General features: G+C 46.9%; 1 protein-coding gene across 1 annotated transcript in view; it reads right to left on the reverse strand.

Annotated features, from left to right (window-relative positions):
• UBASH3B (ubiquitin associated and SH3 domain containing B) overlaps window positions 1-19,392 on the reverse strand; it is a 109,215-nt gene that overhangs the window by 19,469 nt on the left and 70,354 nt on the right. The window contains exons 5-9 of the mRNA XM_048827438.2: window positions 16,664-16,833; window positions 14,312-14,520; window positions 4,811-4,946; window positions 2,036-2,156; window positions 279-401 (exon numbers count right to left, since the gene is read on the reverse strand). Of these exons, the coding sequence (XP_048683395.1) occupies window positions 279-401; window positions 2,036-2,156; window positions 4,811-4,946; window positions 14,312-14,520; window positions 16,664-16,833 (759 nt within the window). The remainder of the gene's footprint in view (window positions 1-278; window positions 402-2,035; window positions 2,157-4,810; window positions 4,947-14,311; window positions 14,521-16,663; window positions 16,834-19,392) is intronic.

Here is a 19,392-nt window from a genome sequence, read left to right on the forward strand (position 1 = left end):
TATGTGCTACGCAGCTGCACGTCTAATGGCTTTGATTTTGTGCATTGTTCTTCCTGCTGCAATGGCAGCTGAGTGGGGCCAGGCTGACTTTAAAGGAAGTTCTTTTCTAGTTACATTGAAGAAACTTTTTGAAGGCTCTCAACGTGTCTAAACTCTTTTAGCTCCTGGCACCTGATTGAATTTTTCTGTATTGCACTTGCTCTTTCTTTTCTGGCACGTGTGGGAGGAGATATAAATGCTTCTTGTGCAAACTACTGTCTCAGCCGACGGGAGCTTACCAACAAGTCTTGCTTGTGTGCAGCCAAACACGGTAATTGGTGCATCTTTTTCATAATCCCTGAAACCACCACTTCTTTGAGGTAAGCTGTGAGGCATATTCAGATTTGTACGCATATACCTTCCTGTTAGGGGAAAGTTTAGAAGCAGGTGCTGGAATTAGTGGATGACTGAGAAAAGCACTCAGTATCATGCCTATTACAACCTTTCATTCACAACGGCTTGCACACGACAGATGTTAACCAGAACTGGGCGGGAAAGGGTTTTCACGTTGTGGGAGCCCTTGTCAGAATTCAAAATGTTTCCTGTTCCGAATCAGGAGGAAATTTCATGAAAATGTTCAGGATTTCCATGGCAATCTGAGAACAATTTCAGTTCGGGCCAATTTAAATGTTTCATTTTGATCATTTCAAAATGTTCGATTTTATTTTGGACCTTTTAAAATTTTAATATTTTTAACTATACTTAGCTTAATTTTCTACATGAAAAGTAATTTGAAACCAAAAATTGGGATGATTTTTTTGTTTCAATGGGAATGGGAGGTTTTGACATTTTCACGTTTTTTCGAAAGGTGAAGCTGACCCTTTCCCGCAAACAGGGTTGGTTTCAATGAATCAACATGTTCTGATGAAAAAAAAAATCATTGAAAAAATTCCAACCAGCTCAAGTACTAACTATGCCTGGAATTACTATGGATAACTTATTATTATCGGAAATACTAAGGCTTTGTCTGTATTGGGGAGTCACCCCAATTTTAGCCATCAGTCACCACCTAATGGCATTGCTGCAAATCCTAGTGTAGACAAGGCAAACCGTTCCAAGCCATGATTTGCTCTCGTGCCATTTACTCTGGTTTCAATTAGGATTAAGAATTACCAGTGCAAAGAGTGGCTTTGCCTGTCTGCACTAAGGTCTGGTCTACACTTGGGGGGGAGGAGAGGGCGAGCTAAGTCGGTCTAAGTTACTCAACTTCAGCTAAGAAAATAGCGTAGCTGAAGTCGACGTACTTAGAACTATTTACCATGGTGTCTTCACTGTGGTAGGTCAACTGCTGATGCTTCCCCATCGACTCCGCCTACGCTTCTCGCTCTGGTGGAGGACCGGAGTCGACGGCAGAGTGCTCGGCGGTCGATTTATCGCGTCTTCTCTAGACACGATAAATCGACCCCCGCTAGATCAATCGCTCCAGAGGTAAGTGTAGACATGCCCAAAGAGTTTGCATTGGGCCCCAATGGCTGGATTGCCAACGGGTAGAATCAGGACAAATCCCTGGTGTAGGAATGGCTTGAATTTACAAATAAGAATGATTGCGGAGAGGTTTTGTTGTTTCAGTGACATCTTTTATTCAGATGATTTCCCACCCCAACTGCAGGGCAGACCAATGTGGTCAAGCATAGTATCCATCCACCACATCCCCACCCCAGCTTGGTAGTTTGCAGTGGCTGCAGCCACAGATTAATATGGATGTGGATGGGCTAGATCCACTGAGTGCCTAACCCCACTATGATACAACCCTACTTAATCAAAGGCCTAATTCAAGATTGCAGAGAAGGAGCAGTTCTGTTGGTATTTCACACTGTCCCTTTCCTAACCACTTCAGAGTGCTGTCAGAATGGTATCTCAATCAGCCTCCCCCGATGAGTTACATTCCAGTGGAGTTTGCCCAGGAGACAATCCATTTAAACTTTTCTTGTGCGGTTATTACCCCTACTCTACCCCAAAAGCTAGGGAGTAACCGATCCTGCAGCAACTGACTCACCTTTGGCATCAAAACACTGGGACAACCAGTACTTTCCAAACACAACATCCATTCTCTCCCCATGCCGGCAGACAAAAAGACATCGTTTTTGAAGCCCTGGCTGGCTGGTTACTCTCAGGGGCTGAAAGCAAAATGACAGGAAGTTTGGCCATGGTGAGAATCCAAGTGCCTTTTTCTTAGTTCCAATTTATTTAAGAGTGAGGACCTGACTCTTGACTTAATCCTAGTACGAACAAGGGGCACTGGTCACTCCACTGAAGTAAATCATTTATACCAGTATAAATGTGGTGTACATGAAAGAAGCATCCTTGCTGCATAGGTATTCTGGGGACAGATGTTATCTTCGGAGCTTGTGATCTGTCATGTCACCTTAAAGCCAGCAGAGGATTGTAACCTGAGCTCCCCAGCACAGCCAGTCGAATCAGCTGTAAAGAATGAGCTGTTGGTGTGAAACTAGCTGCTGGAGATTTGCCATTAAAACCATGCAGAACCTGTTCACCTGGGTTTACTTTAACAGTACTTGATGTACCCCAAGTGGGACTAGATTCCAGTGCCAAGTATAGGGAGCGAGTTTCACTAGCACAGTGAAAGCTTCAGGATTCTTAAGTTTCATTACTCCGGCAAGAAGAGAGCAGACAGGCGGAATGGGAAGATGGTGTAATGGTGTGTGCGGATACTACAAACCAATCACAGAAATGGTCAATCTAACGTTTAGGCCCCTGTGGTCTTGACAGGGCGACCCTTTAGCTACTGGTGGGGTGGGGGGGGGGGTGCTTCTGAATAGTTTAAAATAAACTTATTGCTGCATTGGCATCTTTGGAGAGAGACACATATTTCACCCACACAACAGGCAGAGGTAGTGCAACCATCTCCCACATTACCATGTGTGTCTCCTTCCTCACCACCTCCACAGCTCAGTTTCTGCCCCCTCCCCCGCCGCCTCCCCATCCCATTCAGTTCTTGGCGTTTCTGTCAACACTGGTGGCAGCTTTGTGACATGGAAAGCTGTCCACTGGGAGCAGGACCAAAAGCAGCTCATTCAAGATACGCCACCAAACAGCCATCTGAGTCTAAGGGCTCGTCTTAGAAGCCAGCAAGCTGGAGCATATATTTATAGCGCTGCAGCATGCTGCACACTAAATGTCTGTGTGGACCCTTCTGCTGAGCACTAAGGGTATGTCTACACTGCTGTTAGACACTGGCAGCTGGCCTGGGCCAGCTGTCTCGGGCTCAGGTAAGGGGGTTGTTTACTTGTGCTGTAGACATTCAGGATCGGGCCCCAGCCTGAACTCTGGGACCCTCCCATCTCAGAGGGTCCTAGAGCCCGGGCTCCAGCCCAAGCCTGAATGTCTACACCACAGTTAAACAGCCCCTCAGCCCGAGCCCTGCGTCAGCTAGCACAGGCCAGCCTCAGGTTTTTAAATGCAGTGTAGACATACCCGTGTGCTAATGGCTTTCCAGCACTAGGCTAGATTCCAATTGGCAGCCTAGCAGCAAATTACTCCCTAGTCTGTTACCAGTCCTTAGGCCACCGAGTCCTTGTGGGCAAGCCCACCTACATTTTGAAATAGGCTGTAATTCCTGCCAACTCGCCTCCAGGACCACCCTACTTTAATCTGAGTTCCCAAACTCAGAGTGGCGAAGAAGTCTGAGGGGTATGGCTAGATCAGGGAAGGGCAAACTATGGCCTACGGGCCAGATCCGGCCCATCAGAGCTTTCAGTCCGGCCTGTGGGATTGCCACCCCCATGGTGCAGTGGGGCTAAGGTTCCCTGCCTGCCCTGGCCCCGCGCCACTCCCGGAAACGGTCAGCACCACATCCCTACAGCCCCTGGGGGTTGGGTAGGGAGCAGAGGGCTCCATGCGCTGCCCTCACCTGCAGCCACTGCCCCCACCTGCAGGCACCACCACTCACAGCTCCCATTGGCTGGGAACAGGGAACCGCAGCCAATGGGAGCTTCTGGGGTGGTACTTGCAGGCGGGGGCAGCGTGCGGTGGAGCCAGCTGCCCCACCCCACCCCCAGGAGCCGCTGCTGGACATGCTGGCCACTTCTGGGAGCAGCACAGGGCCAGGGCAGGCAGGGAGCCTGCCTTAGCCCCTCTGCGCACTGCTGCCACCCTGGAGCCGCTTGAGGTAAGCGGCACTGGGATGAACCCCTCCTGGACCCCACATCTCAACCCCCTTCCTTGACCCCTCTGCTGTACCCCTCCTGCACTCTGCACCCCATTTTGCACCCTAACCCCCTGCCCTGCACCCCCTCCTGCACCTCAACCCCTAACCCTGAGCCCCTTCCTGCACACTGCACCCCCACCCACACCCCGCATTCCCTTCTGCACCCCAACCGTCTGCCCCAGCCCTACATTCATGGCCCTGCATACAATTTCCCCACCCAGATGTGGCTCTCGGGCCAAAAAGTTTGCCCACCCCAAGCTAGATGGAAAGTGGAGAGGTCCTGAAACTATTTGCTGCCGTTAAATGAGGTCACAATATGGAAAAGGTTGAGAGAACCACTGCCTTAGTCCTTAACGTTCATTGAGCCAGAAACTCCTCAGTTGCAAGGGATGTAAAGCTGATATGACGGGGATGTTCCCTATTTCTAAATGTTAATTTAAATAATATAAAGAGGTCTACCCAAGGCTCTAGGTGCCGTAATTAAAAATCACTAATTAATATAACCAATTACTAATTAGCATTTATACTGATTGTATTACTAGTTTATATTACAACAATTCAGTTGTATTTAGTTGTGTTGTTCACAGTGTCATGAATCCTTACGTGCATTGTCTGGCAGATGATAGTGAGTGGCCCTGTGTCCCCAGGTCCTTGATCTTCTTGCTGTCTTCTTTCCAGAGCTCCATCATTGAAGGTTAGAGGGGATGGGGAAGAACTGGTACTCAGAATCGAGTAAGATCTGCCACAAATAAAGAGACACTTGCTTAGAAAATGTTCCTTTGACTTATTGTCCTCAGAGTTGTGCTGGGATGTGCCCAGAGCCTGAGAGAGGGCAAGAAGTGGTTTTATTATTATTTGTATTCCAGTATGTGCTCAGTGTTGTACATGCACAGAGTAAAGGACAGCCCCAAAGAACTCTACAGTTCATTAGAGACAGGGTTTCTTAACCCATGAGTCATCACCCCAAACTGGGTCAACAGAACGTGCACAAGGGCTGCGTGGGAGGCCCAGTGAGGGAATTGGTTTCTGTCACAGTGTGGCTGGAGCCCCTGCGGGGGGAGCTGTTGCAGAGCCCGTGCCACACTCCCCCCAAAGCAGCAGATCCTGTGGCTCCCATCCTGCGGGTCTGGCAGGCTTGGCTCCCTGATCTGGGCATTGAGACCTGGTGCATGAGATTTGTGACTCCACTCAGGTTTGACCCAGCCAACCCTCTGGCTGACCAGGCCAAACTTGAGTGAGTGGCACTGCAACCCTAGATACCACAATGTCCAGAGCGGGGAGCTGTACCCAGCTACCCCATGGGACAAGGGCTGTAGCCACCACTACGTGATCGGCATGGCATACTTATTTAATGCTTATTAAGTTAATGTGGGTCTTATATATTGTGGGTAAGAAATATTGAGTAACTCCGATTTTTTTTTTTTTTGCATGAAAGCTATTTACCAGGGTTACAACAGGTCTTTGCAAATGGGTCCTGAGCCCCAAAAGATTGAGAACCACTGCAGTCGAGAACAACCTGAAAAAAAAATAGGGTGGGAGGAAGTCTTCAGCCAACTTTGGGGTATGGACTGTTGTTTATTAGATGATTGTAGAGCGCCTAGCACAATGGGGCCCAACCTGGTCATGCCCCTTAGGTGCTTCTGCCGTGTACCATGTTAAAGAAGTAGCTGAAAGCCCATGTTATCACATGGGTGTGGCAGCTGGCCCAAGTAATATACCACGTGTGCAGTCTTCCTCATACAACCAATGAAATTGTTTCATGCAAATTAGCTGTAGAATAAGAGTGGTAATTGGTTGAGTTACCTCTGATATCACAATGATCTAGGACTTGGCATGGCATAGATTTGTGTCTTACTGTAGCTGTTCACTGCATGGGTATAGTTCGTAAAGTCAAAATGGCTGAGAACTTTAAAATTGGATGGATGATAACAGATCACGACTCCTGGTCATGATTAAACCTGGTGATATTCTAAACAGAAAGAGCTCTCAGCCATGTTTGTAGCTGTTTCCATCGCTTCACACTGACTCAGTGTTCTAGGCTTCAGTGTGGCACGCAGACAGAGTGACAATCCTGGAATCTTTTTGAGAGACTAACTTGCCAGTGCATCAGGATGCTTTTAAGGGGCCATTACAGATGGATACAATAAGTATCACTGGAACATCCAATTTTGATACTTGCAAGAGAAAGGATAAGATGTAAACAATAAAAGCAGCCGAGATCTTAGACATGATTCTCATCTGAATTATACCAGCATAAATTGTGAGTAACTGCATTTAAGTCAATAGAGTTTACACCAGTTTTACAGCTGGTGTGAGAGAAAAGGGATTAATTGTGCCATCTCCTTAAGAGAGTCTCTCTCCCTACTTACCTAGAGAATAGACTACTTTTTCTTTTTCATTAAATATGCTAATCAAATGAGGCATGCTCAGAATAAAGCCATCCCAGCAAGATGGTCAAGGGCTTAGGCCAACATCCTCGGGAGTAAATTAAAACAGGCAATTACAGAATTTCAACCAACCCTCTATTGATTGCAGTGGATCTTGCTGCGATGTGCATTTTCTTAGTTATTAAAAATAACTCGTGGGCTAATGTGTGCCGTCATTTGCTTTGACACAGAGATAGCCACCTTCTCTTTGCACTCGGATTAATTGCTTTAAATGTGTCCGGAGAAGACTCTCGACTTGCACCAAAGGGTCTCTCTCTACCAATGGAAGAAAATAGGTCATCTGTGTTTGCTAGTAGGCGATCTGCCAGGAGATCATATCATATCCTGGCCAGCAAACAATAAAAAGTATCATGCCCTTGATGCTAATGCCCCCTTACCTTATGAGAAAAATAAATATTTGGGCTTACCAGTGGAGCAATGTATAGGGTTATCTCATTCAGGTAGGACACTACACTTGGATGCCCCCCCCCCCCCGAAACTCCTTAACAAGGGGAGTGTGGGCTGCAAAGCAGAACCGGAAGGTGCTCAGATATTAAGATAGTGAGCATGGTAAAAGAATCTATAGACAGTAGAATAGTCCTCTGTCCAGATCACAGCATCCTCATAGCCCACAGAAAGGCCCCTCTGCACACCCTGAGCAACAGAAGCCAGGGAGCTGTTCTGGGGTGGAGTCTTGAGACTGCCTTCTCCATCACACACTCTTCATACTTGAAGTAGAAATCCCATCTCTGAACAACCTGGAACTTGCCAGGAGGAAAGCAGGGATTATTATTATTGCTATAATTTACAGTAGCTCCCATCAAGTGTTGGGTACTTTCCAAATACACAAGGAATTGTCCCTGCTCTCAGGAGCTCACAGTTGAAGGGTGGAGAGATAATTAGACAGAGATTAAGGGAAGATGGAAGAACAATATGCAATTTCTATGCAGGCCACTGTCAGCAGCATGGCAGAAGGTTGTTTTTTTTTTTTTTTAGAGAGACTTACAGGTATGCAGGGCAGCGGCATAAAGATGAGCCCAGGAAGGTCACACCATGCATGAGGTTGAAAGCCAGATCCAATTTTGTAGCTGGCTCCTATCTTAATGATGATGATCTGAACCAAAAGCCTGGATCTGAATTGTGACAGATAAGGCAATAATCCTGCAATATCCTTGGGAGACCTTATGAATTGAGTTTAAGTATCTTCAGGGTCAATTGTATTAAATGCAAAGTTTATGTATTATGGTGGGCTGGGATTGTTGGTAACCTCTCTGGACAGCAGAGGGGGATGTGATATGAGGCTTGGGAGAGTTCAAAGGACTATATTGAAAATGTGCCAGACAAGAATGGACCTTGGAGACAATAGGTATGAATTGGATTTCCTCAGAAATACCTAGGGAAAGGTTAACAAAAATTCCTCCTCTGCAGTTGTGCAAAACTCCAGCCTTTTGAAGCTATGCCCTGAGGAGCTGAGTCATTGTCCGCTAATGAGCTGTTCTTGGAGGTTGAAAGAAGAAAAGGAGTACTTGTGGCACCTTAGAGACTAACCAATTTATTTGAGCATGCTCAAATAAATTGGTTAGTCTCTAAGGTGCCACAAGTACTCCTTTTCTTTTTGCGAATACAGACTAACACGGCTGTTCCTCTGAAATCTTGGAGGTTGGAGATCAAAGGCCCACGTCATATAAAGAAATGGCTGAACTGCCCAGCCGGGATTCTCAGAATCTGAGACAGTTATGAACTAGTAAACAGGTGGGAAATGTAGTTGTGGGTTTTGAAGGACTGACACCTACCAGAGCCCAAGGCTGGAGTTGGGGGTGACCTCTGGAAAGCTTTTTAGCATGTGTGTAGGTTCCTATATTGTTTTTTTAAAAAGTTTTCTTTGTGATGATTTCACTTAAAAATTAATCTGCTTGCCTAGAAAGAGTTGTATTGTGACTTATAATTGCTGGCAATTATGCTGTTCATAACCTTGGAAAAGAAAGCAAAGCACAGACAGTGGCCTGTTTAAGTAATCTGGCTTGCTGGGAATATCACAATGTAGGTAAGGAAATGTGCAGCCTTAAAAACATCCTAGTCAGGAGGGAGAGAGATGCAGGTCTCTGCCCAAGAGAGGTGAAGCCTCGGTGGCACGTGCTGGGTGGACCACAGAGAGGGAATAAAAGTGCAGTTGCCCTGAAACTGACATAAATATCCCCCAAAATGTAGGGTATAGGAAATCTGCATGCTGGAACCTACTTCTGATCCCCTTCAAAGTGACTGTCAAGCCATAGTGTGCTGAACACCACAGTGGCCGTGCAGACAAAAGGCACAGCCGAGAGACCCGATGGGAATGGGCAGCAGTGAGCAGCTGGCATATTCCTGGTCCTTTCTCAACCCTTGAAGATGGCCAGCAGCAGTCCCACTGCCTTAGTCAGGTGATAGTGTGGGAAGATGCTGACCCAGGCGGATGGAAAGTGACTTGTCTAGTCTCCTGTTTTCCATTTATCTCTGAGCAATTGCTCCATCGCTTCTTAGATGCTGTTTCTCCACCTCTCCCTCCTTAAAGTTCATGCAGCAGAGTTGCATCCATTCATGGATGCTAGGAATGGGTAAGAATTAGGATGAGGCAGAAACGAACCTCTCTGCAACCTCCAATATCTTGTGGCTGGAGAAGTGCCATAAATCGGACTTTGCCGATGTCTCCCTTGCTCTGCTGGTGACTGGAAAATAGAAACCACTGGAGCCAATTCAAGTTAGTCATCTTCCACACATAGCTCATTGTTTGGAAGACACCAGATAAAAATATCCATTGTCTTCTGGGTGAGGCAATTATGCTCCTTGCCTTCCAGACAACATGGCTGCCAGCACTGTTGATTCTTCCCTAGGGGCAAAGTGTGCCTTTTCCTATATAGCACAGGAAGGCCGGTGCAGGATCTGAGGAAAGGCTGGCCAAAGGGGTCTCTACCAGTTTTGCTGAAGGTAAATCCTCTACAGGCTTTCAGGGGAGGTGGGTGGGACAGGTGGGAGGTTCCTTCAATGTCCCCACTCACTGGAGTTTAGAGGAGATGGGAGCTACAGCCAGTGGATTCACCAGCCGCTGCAAGCTGTAGAATGGGACTGCAGCAGTGGAAGGGGCTACTGAAGCCCAAGTGGTGACTGAGTGTGGCTTGGGAATTGAGGATTTCTTCTCTTCCCTCCTAGACTTGTTGAAGGAGGCCAGGAGTGGCTTTGGCCCTATAAGTGAGAGCAGAAATAGGCAGCCTTGTAATATCTAATGCAGCAGTTTGCAAGCGCTGCTGGTATGAGGCTGGGGGAGGAGAGTACTTCGGCCTTTGCAAACAAGATAAACCTCTCCAGCCAAGCAGCTCAAGCATGTACTCAAACCTCCAGCTTCAGCAGCCTCCACTTGAGCTGGTTTGAGTCCACACAATGACAATGGGCGGGTTTCTACAGTTCTGTCCCTTTAAGTTCACAAGGGACCCACAGTGCTGAGCGTCTGGTTTTGTGGCTCCTGTGGGGAAGCTGCCTATAACTAGCTCTGCTGGGCTTCCCACTTCCCTTCCAGTCTCCGGACTCTGCTGCGGGCAGGGAGTTTCTGACTCTGAGTTGACAGTGCAGTAATTCACAGAGACGAATGGGTTCTTAGGGAACAGCCTGCAGACAACTCTCTTCCAGGAAGGACTTGGAATGGGCTATTTTTTCAGGGTGTGGCTTAGATTGGTTCTGAGTTGTTACAGCACAATAGCACGGTTAGAAGGAAAGGACCGAAGTTTTAAATAATGCAGGAGAGGAATACTTATGGCCAGACCCTGAGCTGGTGTAAATCAGGGTAGCTCCACAGAGGTCTGTACAGTTAGACCAGTTCACACCACGTGAGGGATGTGGTCCTTATTTCCTATGTTTTCCTCCTCTGTGCGATTCAAACATGCCGTGGTGTCAGTAACAGAACAGCCATTAGGTTACATTTATTGCAAACTCCAAGCTTTCCTCTACATTCCTTACTTGAGGGGGAAACACCAGCAAAACATATTCAAGCAAAACCAAAGGAGCCCGATTGTTATTTCTTAGGTTCTTATATGGCTCCCATTGTGAGCACTGCCACCGCCTACATTTGACTGCATTCACCTCCACAACATGCCTGTGAGGTGGGGAAGTGCTATTATCTTCATTGTACAGATAAGGGAACTGAGACACACAAAGACTAAGTGGTTTGCCCAGGGTCACATGGGATGTCAGCAGAACAAGGCATTGAGCCTGGGTTTTCTGAATCCCGGGTGAGCACCCCCACTACTTGACGGATCTCCTTTATGCAAGTGTGAAATTGGCCGTCACTCCCATTGAAGTTGCTGGCGTGACCTTGGTGTAAAACTGGTGTGGGAGCACTGGCCCTGCCCCGAGCTCCTGGGCACCAGCTGGAGCTGAGCCCCCATTGGCTTCATGGGAAAGGGGGAGTGAGGGCAGGGCTTTGGGGCAGAATGTGGGTGGGGCCACACCCTGGGTTAGGGGAGGCTTGGCCTCCCCTGACCTTCAATACCCACCGCCCATGCACAAACCACAATTTTACAGGGCTGTGGGGGAAGGGTCCCCAACTATTGGGCATAGAGGTCCTCAGGAATTGCTGCCCTGGCAGCTGAGAAGTGATCCTACTGTCATTCTGCAGCCCTTGGGCATGGAGAAGCTCCCATTACACAGCCCAGCTGGCCTGCTCTAAGCACATCCCACTGCACGTTGTTAGGCAGACTAGCCAGGCTTGCTGTCCTTAGGCAGAAGGGGTGGCCTAGTGTTCTACAGAACCCTGCAGTGGACTCTATATTGTAAGCTCTTTGGGGCCGGGGTCCACCTTTTTGTTCTGTGTTTGTACAGCGCCTAGCAGAATGGGGTCCTGGTCTATGACTAGGGCTCCGATGCACTACCACAATATAAATACATTAATTAATTAATTAATTAAATTAATAACATGCAAGTTCTGAAGAGCTGAATCAATCTCTTCCAGCTTTTGTAGTTTACTATATTGGCAGAGCAAGGAGGGGAGGAAAAGAGAGAGGGGTCTTTCAGAGGAGACCTTCAAAAGCCAGGTTATGCCTGGACACTGAAGATCCTATTTTGTAGGCTACTGGGCTTGCGTCGATGCCTAGGTGAACATTTGTCCTCTCCTGACTGCTGTGTGGTCCAGCTGGCTATCTACCAGGATGCTGGCCAACACCCCAGCAATGGCTACTTTTCAATGATGTTGTGTACAAGGAATTTGTTGAAGGCGCTTCGGCATCCATTTGGGATGGTACATGCTATATGATCACGAAGTATGTTTATTGTGATCAGCAGGAAAATATTTACTGTCATTATCACTTTTATCCAACTCCAGGGCTGCCCAGTATTCTCGGTGTGAGCCCCAGTTCTATCGACATGCCACCTGTTTCAAACCCCCTTGGAACCTGAGTGCCTCTGAATGCCGGACTCATGATCATAAGTCAGTGAACGGGGTTGCCATTTTTTCCCAAGGGCGGATCCGTAGTATTGCAGTGAGTATTTCTATCTATGTTCACTTTCATTGGCAATGATGAAACCAGGGCCCGTGTGCCTGGAAAGATAGTCTGAATGCCTAGAGGCTTTCCAATTATTATGAAAATCCAGCCTGCAGTACATTGCATTAGGCTGTAGTTTGGGAGTTGAGCTTAACTTGTCCTAGGTTTGCTTTCTTCTAAATGGCACTTTATTACCTAATATGTACCGTGGGAATCTGTTATGTAAAATTGGTCTGTTTCTGCGTATGTAAGAATGTTTTTGATAAATGATCCATATTGCCTGCTTTGATTCATTATTTATGTTCTTTAATGGTAATCAGGGAAAGGGGCATTTCCTTTCTTCCCTTTCCTGGAGACAAAGAACTGCTGGAATTGCCAAACTTTTGCTTCCCTTTTAGTTACTGTAGTAATAATAATTAATTAATAATATTTTTAATGTATTGGTGCCCTGGCCCAAAACTCCTTCAGAAACCTTGAGGAAAAATGTAGATTTCAGAATAAAATAGGCCAGCTTGATATAGAATAGCTTCAGTGTGCGAACACAGACCGCAAACCCATTGCGGTCGGTGAGGTTTTAGTTGAGAAAAGATGGTCTGGTTAGGGCACTAGACTGTGGGGCACATTCCCACCTCAGCCACAGACTTTCTGATTAACCTTGGTCAAATCACTTCACTGTTCTGTGCCTTGGTTACCAGAAATGTTTCCTCCACTCGTGGGGGTGTTTTGAAGATAACTTCATAACTACTTGGGAGGTATGGCAATATTAGAGGGATGGAGAGGTACCATGTGAATACCTGCACAGAGATCTAGAAAGGTTTGCCTCATCTGACTGAAATGTGGAAACCATGTATCAGCCGCCCTTGTCTCATGGGGAGAACTTGGTAAAGTGTGGATTAGAGCAACATGACAGACACCTACAAAATGTGAGCCCCTCTGTTTTGAAGTTGTATGTTGGTGTCCACCTGAGGGAATGTGGCCTTCGGGTTTGGGGGAATTCAGGTCCTGTTTGCAAGGAGTGGTAGTCATTTGCATTGATATGTGGGTTCAAAGCTGCAAAATGAAACTAGCCATTGGGTGTACGTACATCTGTTACTAACCGCACCGTATGTGACTAAAACTGAAAGGGTGAAAAACAAACAAAAAACCAACCTGAACCTTTCTGTTGTTTTGTTTCTTGCATTTCACTCAACTTGGAGATTTCTTTGGTTGGTTTCTTTTTTTGTTCCTAGTTAGTTTCATGCTTCTGGCTCTCTTGTGCTAACACAGTGGCCAGCACTGGCTTGTTAACTCTCCACCCTACCTGCCTTTCCCCAGAAGATTTGTGTGTCCATTGAAGTTTTAAATAAGTCATGCCTACATTTGGTTTGCAACTCCTTCCCAAAAATGTTGCAACTTCCCCCATCAAAAACTTAAAAGTTAGAGGCCAGATTGTAGCTTGGATTCTGCAGGTGCAATGTCCTGTTAGAGGGATAGTGGGCAGGAAGACGCTTTCCTTCTCTCCCCTCCCTCATCTTGTGGTGCCATGCGAGGGCTAGTCACAAAGGGCTAGATTTTCAGAGGCATTTAGGCACCCAAAGATGCAGGCAGGCATTGGTTTCAATGGGAGTTAAGTTCCTAGGTGCTTCTGAAAGTCCCACTAGACAGCTATCTGCCTAAATACCTTGGGAAATCTAACCCAATCCTTGGTCCTTATGCTCAGGCATCACACACAATGGCACTAACCTCCCCAGAGAGATGGTCTTTCAGGAATGCACACTCTGTAACATTCCATTACAAAGGGAGCTGAAAGGACCACTATGGTTCTTGCTCCTGGTCTTGCCACTGCGAACTTCTTTATGGAACAGCACACTTCGTAATTCCCCACCCCTCTTACTGCAAGGATGTGTCTTTACAGCTGCCATCTACCTCTGACCCTGTAATGGTTGGTGGTGACCCTTTGAATCATGTTGTTGGAACGCCTTGAGTAGTTACGTTGAGTTGCTGGTCCCATGAAGAGGAATAGAGCCTGCTATTCCTTTTGTTCAGGTGAGTGTTTCTGTGACTGTATGTTCCTCCCAACATCAGTGACAAAGAGAGACCTTGTTTACTCTACTATCACTTGCATTAGGTGAATCCCACTAGCTGAATTCCACTGTCGCTTCCTGCAGCCAGAAACCAGCCTGAGCATTGCTTACCCATGAAACACCCACGTGCCGCATTCGTCTGCCTTCGTGATGTAATTCTCAGGCAGCAGCCCAGAACAGCCGGTCGCTAGGGAAGTGCCATAAATCCAGCCCTCACTGGTGCTGGTTTGCTCCACTGGGGACATGAAAATGAAATCCCCTGGAACCAGCTCAAGCTCGTCGTCATTCTGCGGGATGTAGGGATAGATCACTTGCAGTGTCTGGGGAGATGGAAGAGAAAGAGAGAGCATGTGAGAAGGGCATTACAGAATCCTGGGCCATGCGAGAAGGCTGAAGGAATGAACTCGCATATGCCTCTCCCCAGCTATCTACTACCTTCCCCCAACTAGACAATTAACCCTTCTTAGGCCAGTAAAAGAGAGAGCAAAGGGGACTATAGAAATGAATGACAGGCATTAAAGATGGAAAAGCCTTGTGAAATCACCCAGTCCCACACTCCAGCTGCTGCAGTCTCAGCTTTCTGCATTGTATTACCTAGTCCTAGTGCTTCATTCATTCTAGTTTTTAACAGGAAGTCAGACTAGATGATTACAGTGGTCCCTTCTGGCCTTATACATCTACAAAAAACATCTTTAGAATGTGGTGTCTGCCACGTCCCATCGGGAAAGTATTCAGTCCTTATTGTCGGGAAGTTTTCAGTATTCAGTTTCCATTTGCCCCTTTCATCCCCTTGCTCCTAGTCAAGCTGCTCCTTGTGCCATCCTAAATAATTCCTCCCCTTCCTTGTTCTGCAATTCAGTAAAAAATGTAAGCACGTGCTTAACTTGAAGCATCCTGTTGACTTGGGCCTACTCATGTGCTTAAAAGTTAAACATGTGCTCCAGTCCGCAGTTGAATTGGGGACTTTGTATTTACACATGTGAGGTTCCCAAGGATCATCTTCTATGTGTTTACTCGCATTCCAGTTAAAAGAGCATTTTTCTTCCCCACTCTTTATTGGCTTTGAAAGTGGGGTAGTGACCCTTTGTCACTGGGCTAATACGTTTGAACTCATGATATTCTGCTCTCAGAACTGTTTACGAGGACATGAAGAAAACAAAATTAAAGGCGATGAGGAGAGTACTGCCTAGACCATCTCGTTTTACTATTATTTCTTAAGATGAATGGGCTCAGGTTTCAAAGTAGGCAGAGAAGTAGCAAGTAATTAGAATTCTACTTCTGTCTGTTGCACTGTGAAAATATATATCCCGTTTTGTGTGTTAATGCTTGTTTGTGTATTTGATGTGCACACAGGTGCACGTATTGGGGTGTGAGTGTACAAATATAACTTGTAATGTTCAAGAGAGCATGGATGGAATTTAAACAATTTTTGTTTTGTTTTGTTACATGTTTTCAAAAGGGCAAAAAGCCCTGTAAAACTGGACAAAAATGTTCTTATGGGGAAAAAAAATTGCTTTGAATGCGATTGTTCCCTTCTGCCAGCTGGGAGCTAGAATGTATTGTAGGTCATGAGATAGAATGGCAAGTAACCTTCTTTGCTAACTGAAGTGGAGTCAAATGTTGATCAGTAACTTTCCTGGTAAATACCCACAGCCATCCTCCACTTCAACAAAAGGCTTGTTGCCTGACTTCTGCATTAGCAACTTCCATCGCAAAGCAAACATCTAATGAGCAACTCTGTCCTTTTTATATATCTTGTATGCTCCGTAAGGAAATGTGACTTGTCATGCCTGGAGCTGACTGTGGCTCCATTGATTCTAGTATCCTGTTTCTGGCAGTGGCCAGCATCTTCAGAGGAAGATGGAAACTAGTCACTGTCCCTTAATATCCCAAGACCAAAACTTTCACGCTTGGGCATGCCTAAAGCTGTACACCTAATAAAAGTGCCAGAGTTGCTGAGCATTTGCTACTCCCACTGCAATCAATAGGAGTGCTGGGTATATACTTTGGTCCCTCTTATTTTCCCCCTGTGGCACATCATAATCTAGTTTTCTGTGGGCTGTGATACTTTGGTCTAATTTCAGCTGTGGGAATTAGTGTGCAGGTGACGGGTGGTGCTGGTGGCCTGTGATGAACTGTAGGTCAGACTGGACGTTCTGGTGCTCCCTTCTGGCCTTAAATTCCGAGACTATATCTGGATTATGGCTCTGCCACAGACACCTTGGGGAACAGGCTGAATCTCTGTAAACATCTTGGGACAGGGCCTAGGATGACCTCCTAGGTCCCTCCTAGACGACCTCCTGAGGTCCCTTCCAACCCTGATATTCTGTGATATGTGCCTTTGGACCAGAGCGGGACCCAATCTCAGTTTGGAGCTTTGCAGCAATACTGAGATACAAATCAACTGCAATGGTATTTGATTGCTTTTTTATTTTTTAAACTGAGATGAACTCCAAAAATTACCTCATGGTTAGCAAATCTTATATCTCGAGAGAAGATTGTGGCGACCCAGTCGCATCCTAGCTTGACGTCGATGTTCTGTGCTAATTTCTCCAGCGTGGGCAAGTGGCTGGTTTGGAAGTGGTAGGCCAATGTCACGTGCAGCTGTTTCTTATGGGGTTCTACATGCACATCTGAAATGAGAAAGATGCAATCAAAAGCAAGCAACTGTCACTTTGAACAGCAGACTCTTGCTCCATTTTCAAAGCATTCATCCCATTAGTGCAGGAGAATTGAGCAAAACTTTTCAGTTAGCGAAGGAAGACAAATGGCAGTTTGATCTCTGAAATCAAAACTATAGAGCTGCGCACTGGTAATGCACCATTGATCTGAGTCTGACCCTTAGGAATTTGATTAGAGGAGCATTTGGTACCAGGGATGTCTCATGAAATCTTGTATAACTCACTGCCTATTGAGTCTGCATTATGCTTCCCTAGGGTGACCAGATGTCCCGATTTTATAGGGACAGTCCCGATATTTGGGGCTTTTTCTTATTTAGGCTCCTGTTACCCCTCCCCCCCCCAACCCCTGTCCCGATTTTTCACACTTGCTATCTGGTCAGCCTATGCTTCCCCAGCCTGTGTGCCTGATGTACAGAGGAGAGGAATCTGCGACTGCCTGCAGCTCCAGGGTTTAGCAGTCCTTAGGCTCAAGCTACAGAGGCTCATGCTGTTAGCTCTGGAGGTCCCAGGTTGTTTTCGAGCGAACGGGCAGCCTTTCCCCCTATCTAAGGGGTTGACGTTCTCTCCAAAAATAGGCTGCTCAGAGTGGGTTCCTGCATATGGTGCAGGTCTGATGCTCAAAGGTGGTGAGCACTCTCAAACTCCTATTTGCCTCTGACATGGGTGCTCAATACTTTTGAAAAACAGACAGTGGCTTGTTTTTCTTTTTAATTCCCCCACACAAGATCTTTTCTCTCCTGGTCTCTCCACTCTGTGTTTTCTATCTGTTCTGTCTGTCATCCTATGCATCTGTTGCATTTCCGCCCCCTCCCTCCCCCCCACTCTGCGCTGTTTTTCCTCCCACAGGTGGAGAACACAAACTGGGGACTCTTAGAGTTCATGTTGAAGTTGAAATATTCAGGTTAACGCAGCTTGACGTCCTGGCTCCACTGAAGTCAATAGGAATTTTGCCAGACTTCGGTGAGGTCAGGACTTCACCCACGGTGCTGAAGTATTTTAAAATGAGACACACACACAGTTTGAGGTGAGGCGAGGGTACTCCCAGGATAAGAGGTAAAGCTACTGAGAGAACCTACATAATGAAGGGATTAAAAAAGGTGAACACACAGGTGAAGAAATGAGGAAATGCCAGAAGCTGGGAATGGGCGACAGGGGATGGATCACTTGATGATTACCTAGTAGTTCATTCCCTCTGGGGCACTGGCATGGGCCACTTTGGCAGACAGGATACTGGGCTAGATGGACCTTTGGTCTGACCAAGTAAGGCCATTCGTATGTTTTATATAAATCATAATAAACAGAACTGTTCAAACTGGAATAAATTGTAAAAATAACTTATTTTCCCTCATTCAACCACATCTAAAAATTAGGGACAGACAAACTGGCAGACATTTGGAGGCTTGGTTCCCAACCCAAAATGTCAGGTGCTTGCCCAGCCCATTTGAATCTCTCTCATTCAGCAAAAAAGGACACATTATAGGGGTGATCTCTGACAAGGGCCCGGGGCATCGAATGTGGGTACGCGACAGCGCTGTGTGTGAGCAATGCGCCCGTAAGAATCAGCTCAGAGGAACATTTGGTCTAAGAGGAACAAATCTCATGGGGACAGGCTGCCTGGAGATTGTCAGTGCTTGTTCCTTTTTCCGGTAGGACCAGAAGCGGTGAGGGCAGCTGCTCACGCTGTGTTAGGACGCGCCAAAAAAAAAAAACAAAACCAAAGAAAAAGCAGGTGTTTAAAGCTTCCAGCCATTTCCTCCCTCTTCTGAAAGTGAGTGTCTCTAGGTCGCTGTCAGGTGAAACTCCTGGGGGCTCAGAACAACCTGCAGTTCTACAAGGCCAAGTGTATCTACTTAGTTGTCATGGTTTTAGCTACGGCACCTAAAGGGTGGCTGTTCTGAGTTCTGGACGGGGGCGTGCGGCTGCACAACCTGTGCTGGACCAGCAGCAACAGACTCCTGAGAGTCAGAAGTTCTCGTCCCTCCCCCACCCCGTATGTATGGAACCGCTGATTTGATGCATTTTAACCCATGCGGTGTAAGCCTGTGAAAATCTAGGACCATCTTTTGCTGTGCCCAGTTTATGCGGGGTGCTGCAGGGGTGGGATGGCACGGAGTTGGTTACAGCTCTCTGATGCGCTGCTTGTGGCTGTTCCCTCAGGGGCTATGTGGCTGCCGGGGGATCGCCAGAGCACACTGAGCACACTCCCACTCCATCCCCCTGTCGTGCTCCCTGCACCAGGAGGCACTGGAGTCAGTTTTGCTGGTTCTGTGCCTGCTGGCCACTCCCATATGCCATGGGACGCTCCAGCAGAGAATTAGGGCAGGTTTCCTCTCGCTTTGCATTAGCTAAGTGATGGTAAGCAGGCCCGAGAATCTGGTCCCCAAGGCGGTGTGGTGAATTTCCTCTGGACGTACAAAGGCTGAAAGGGGTTTCCCTTTGGTTGTTGAGGTATTTTACGCATCTTCACAGAGAGCCAGGTTTGCTTCCGGGAAGCAGAAATTCTGTAAGGAA

The sequence above is a fragment of the Caretta caretta genome, chromosome 22 (assembly GCF_965140235.1).
Source record: "Caretta caretta isolate rCarCar2 chromosome 22, rCarCar1.hap1, whole genome shotgun sequence".
Lineage (NCBI taxonomy): Eukaryota > Metazoa > Chordata > Testudines > Cheloniidae > Caretta > Caretta caretta.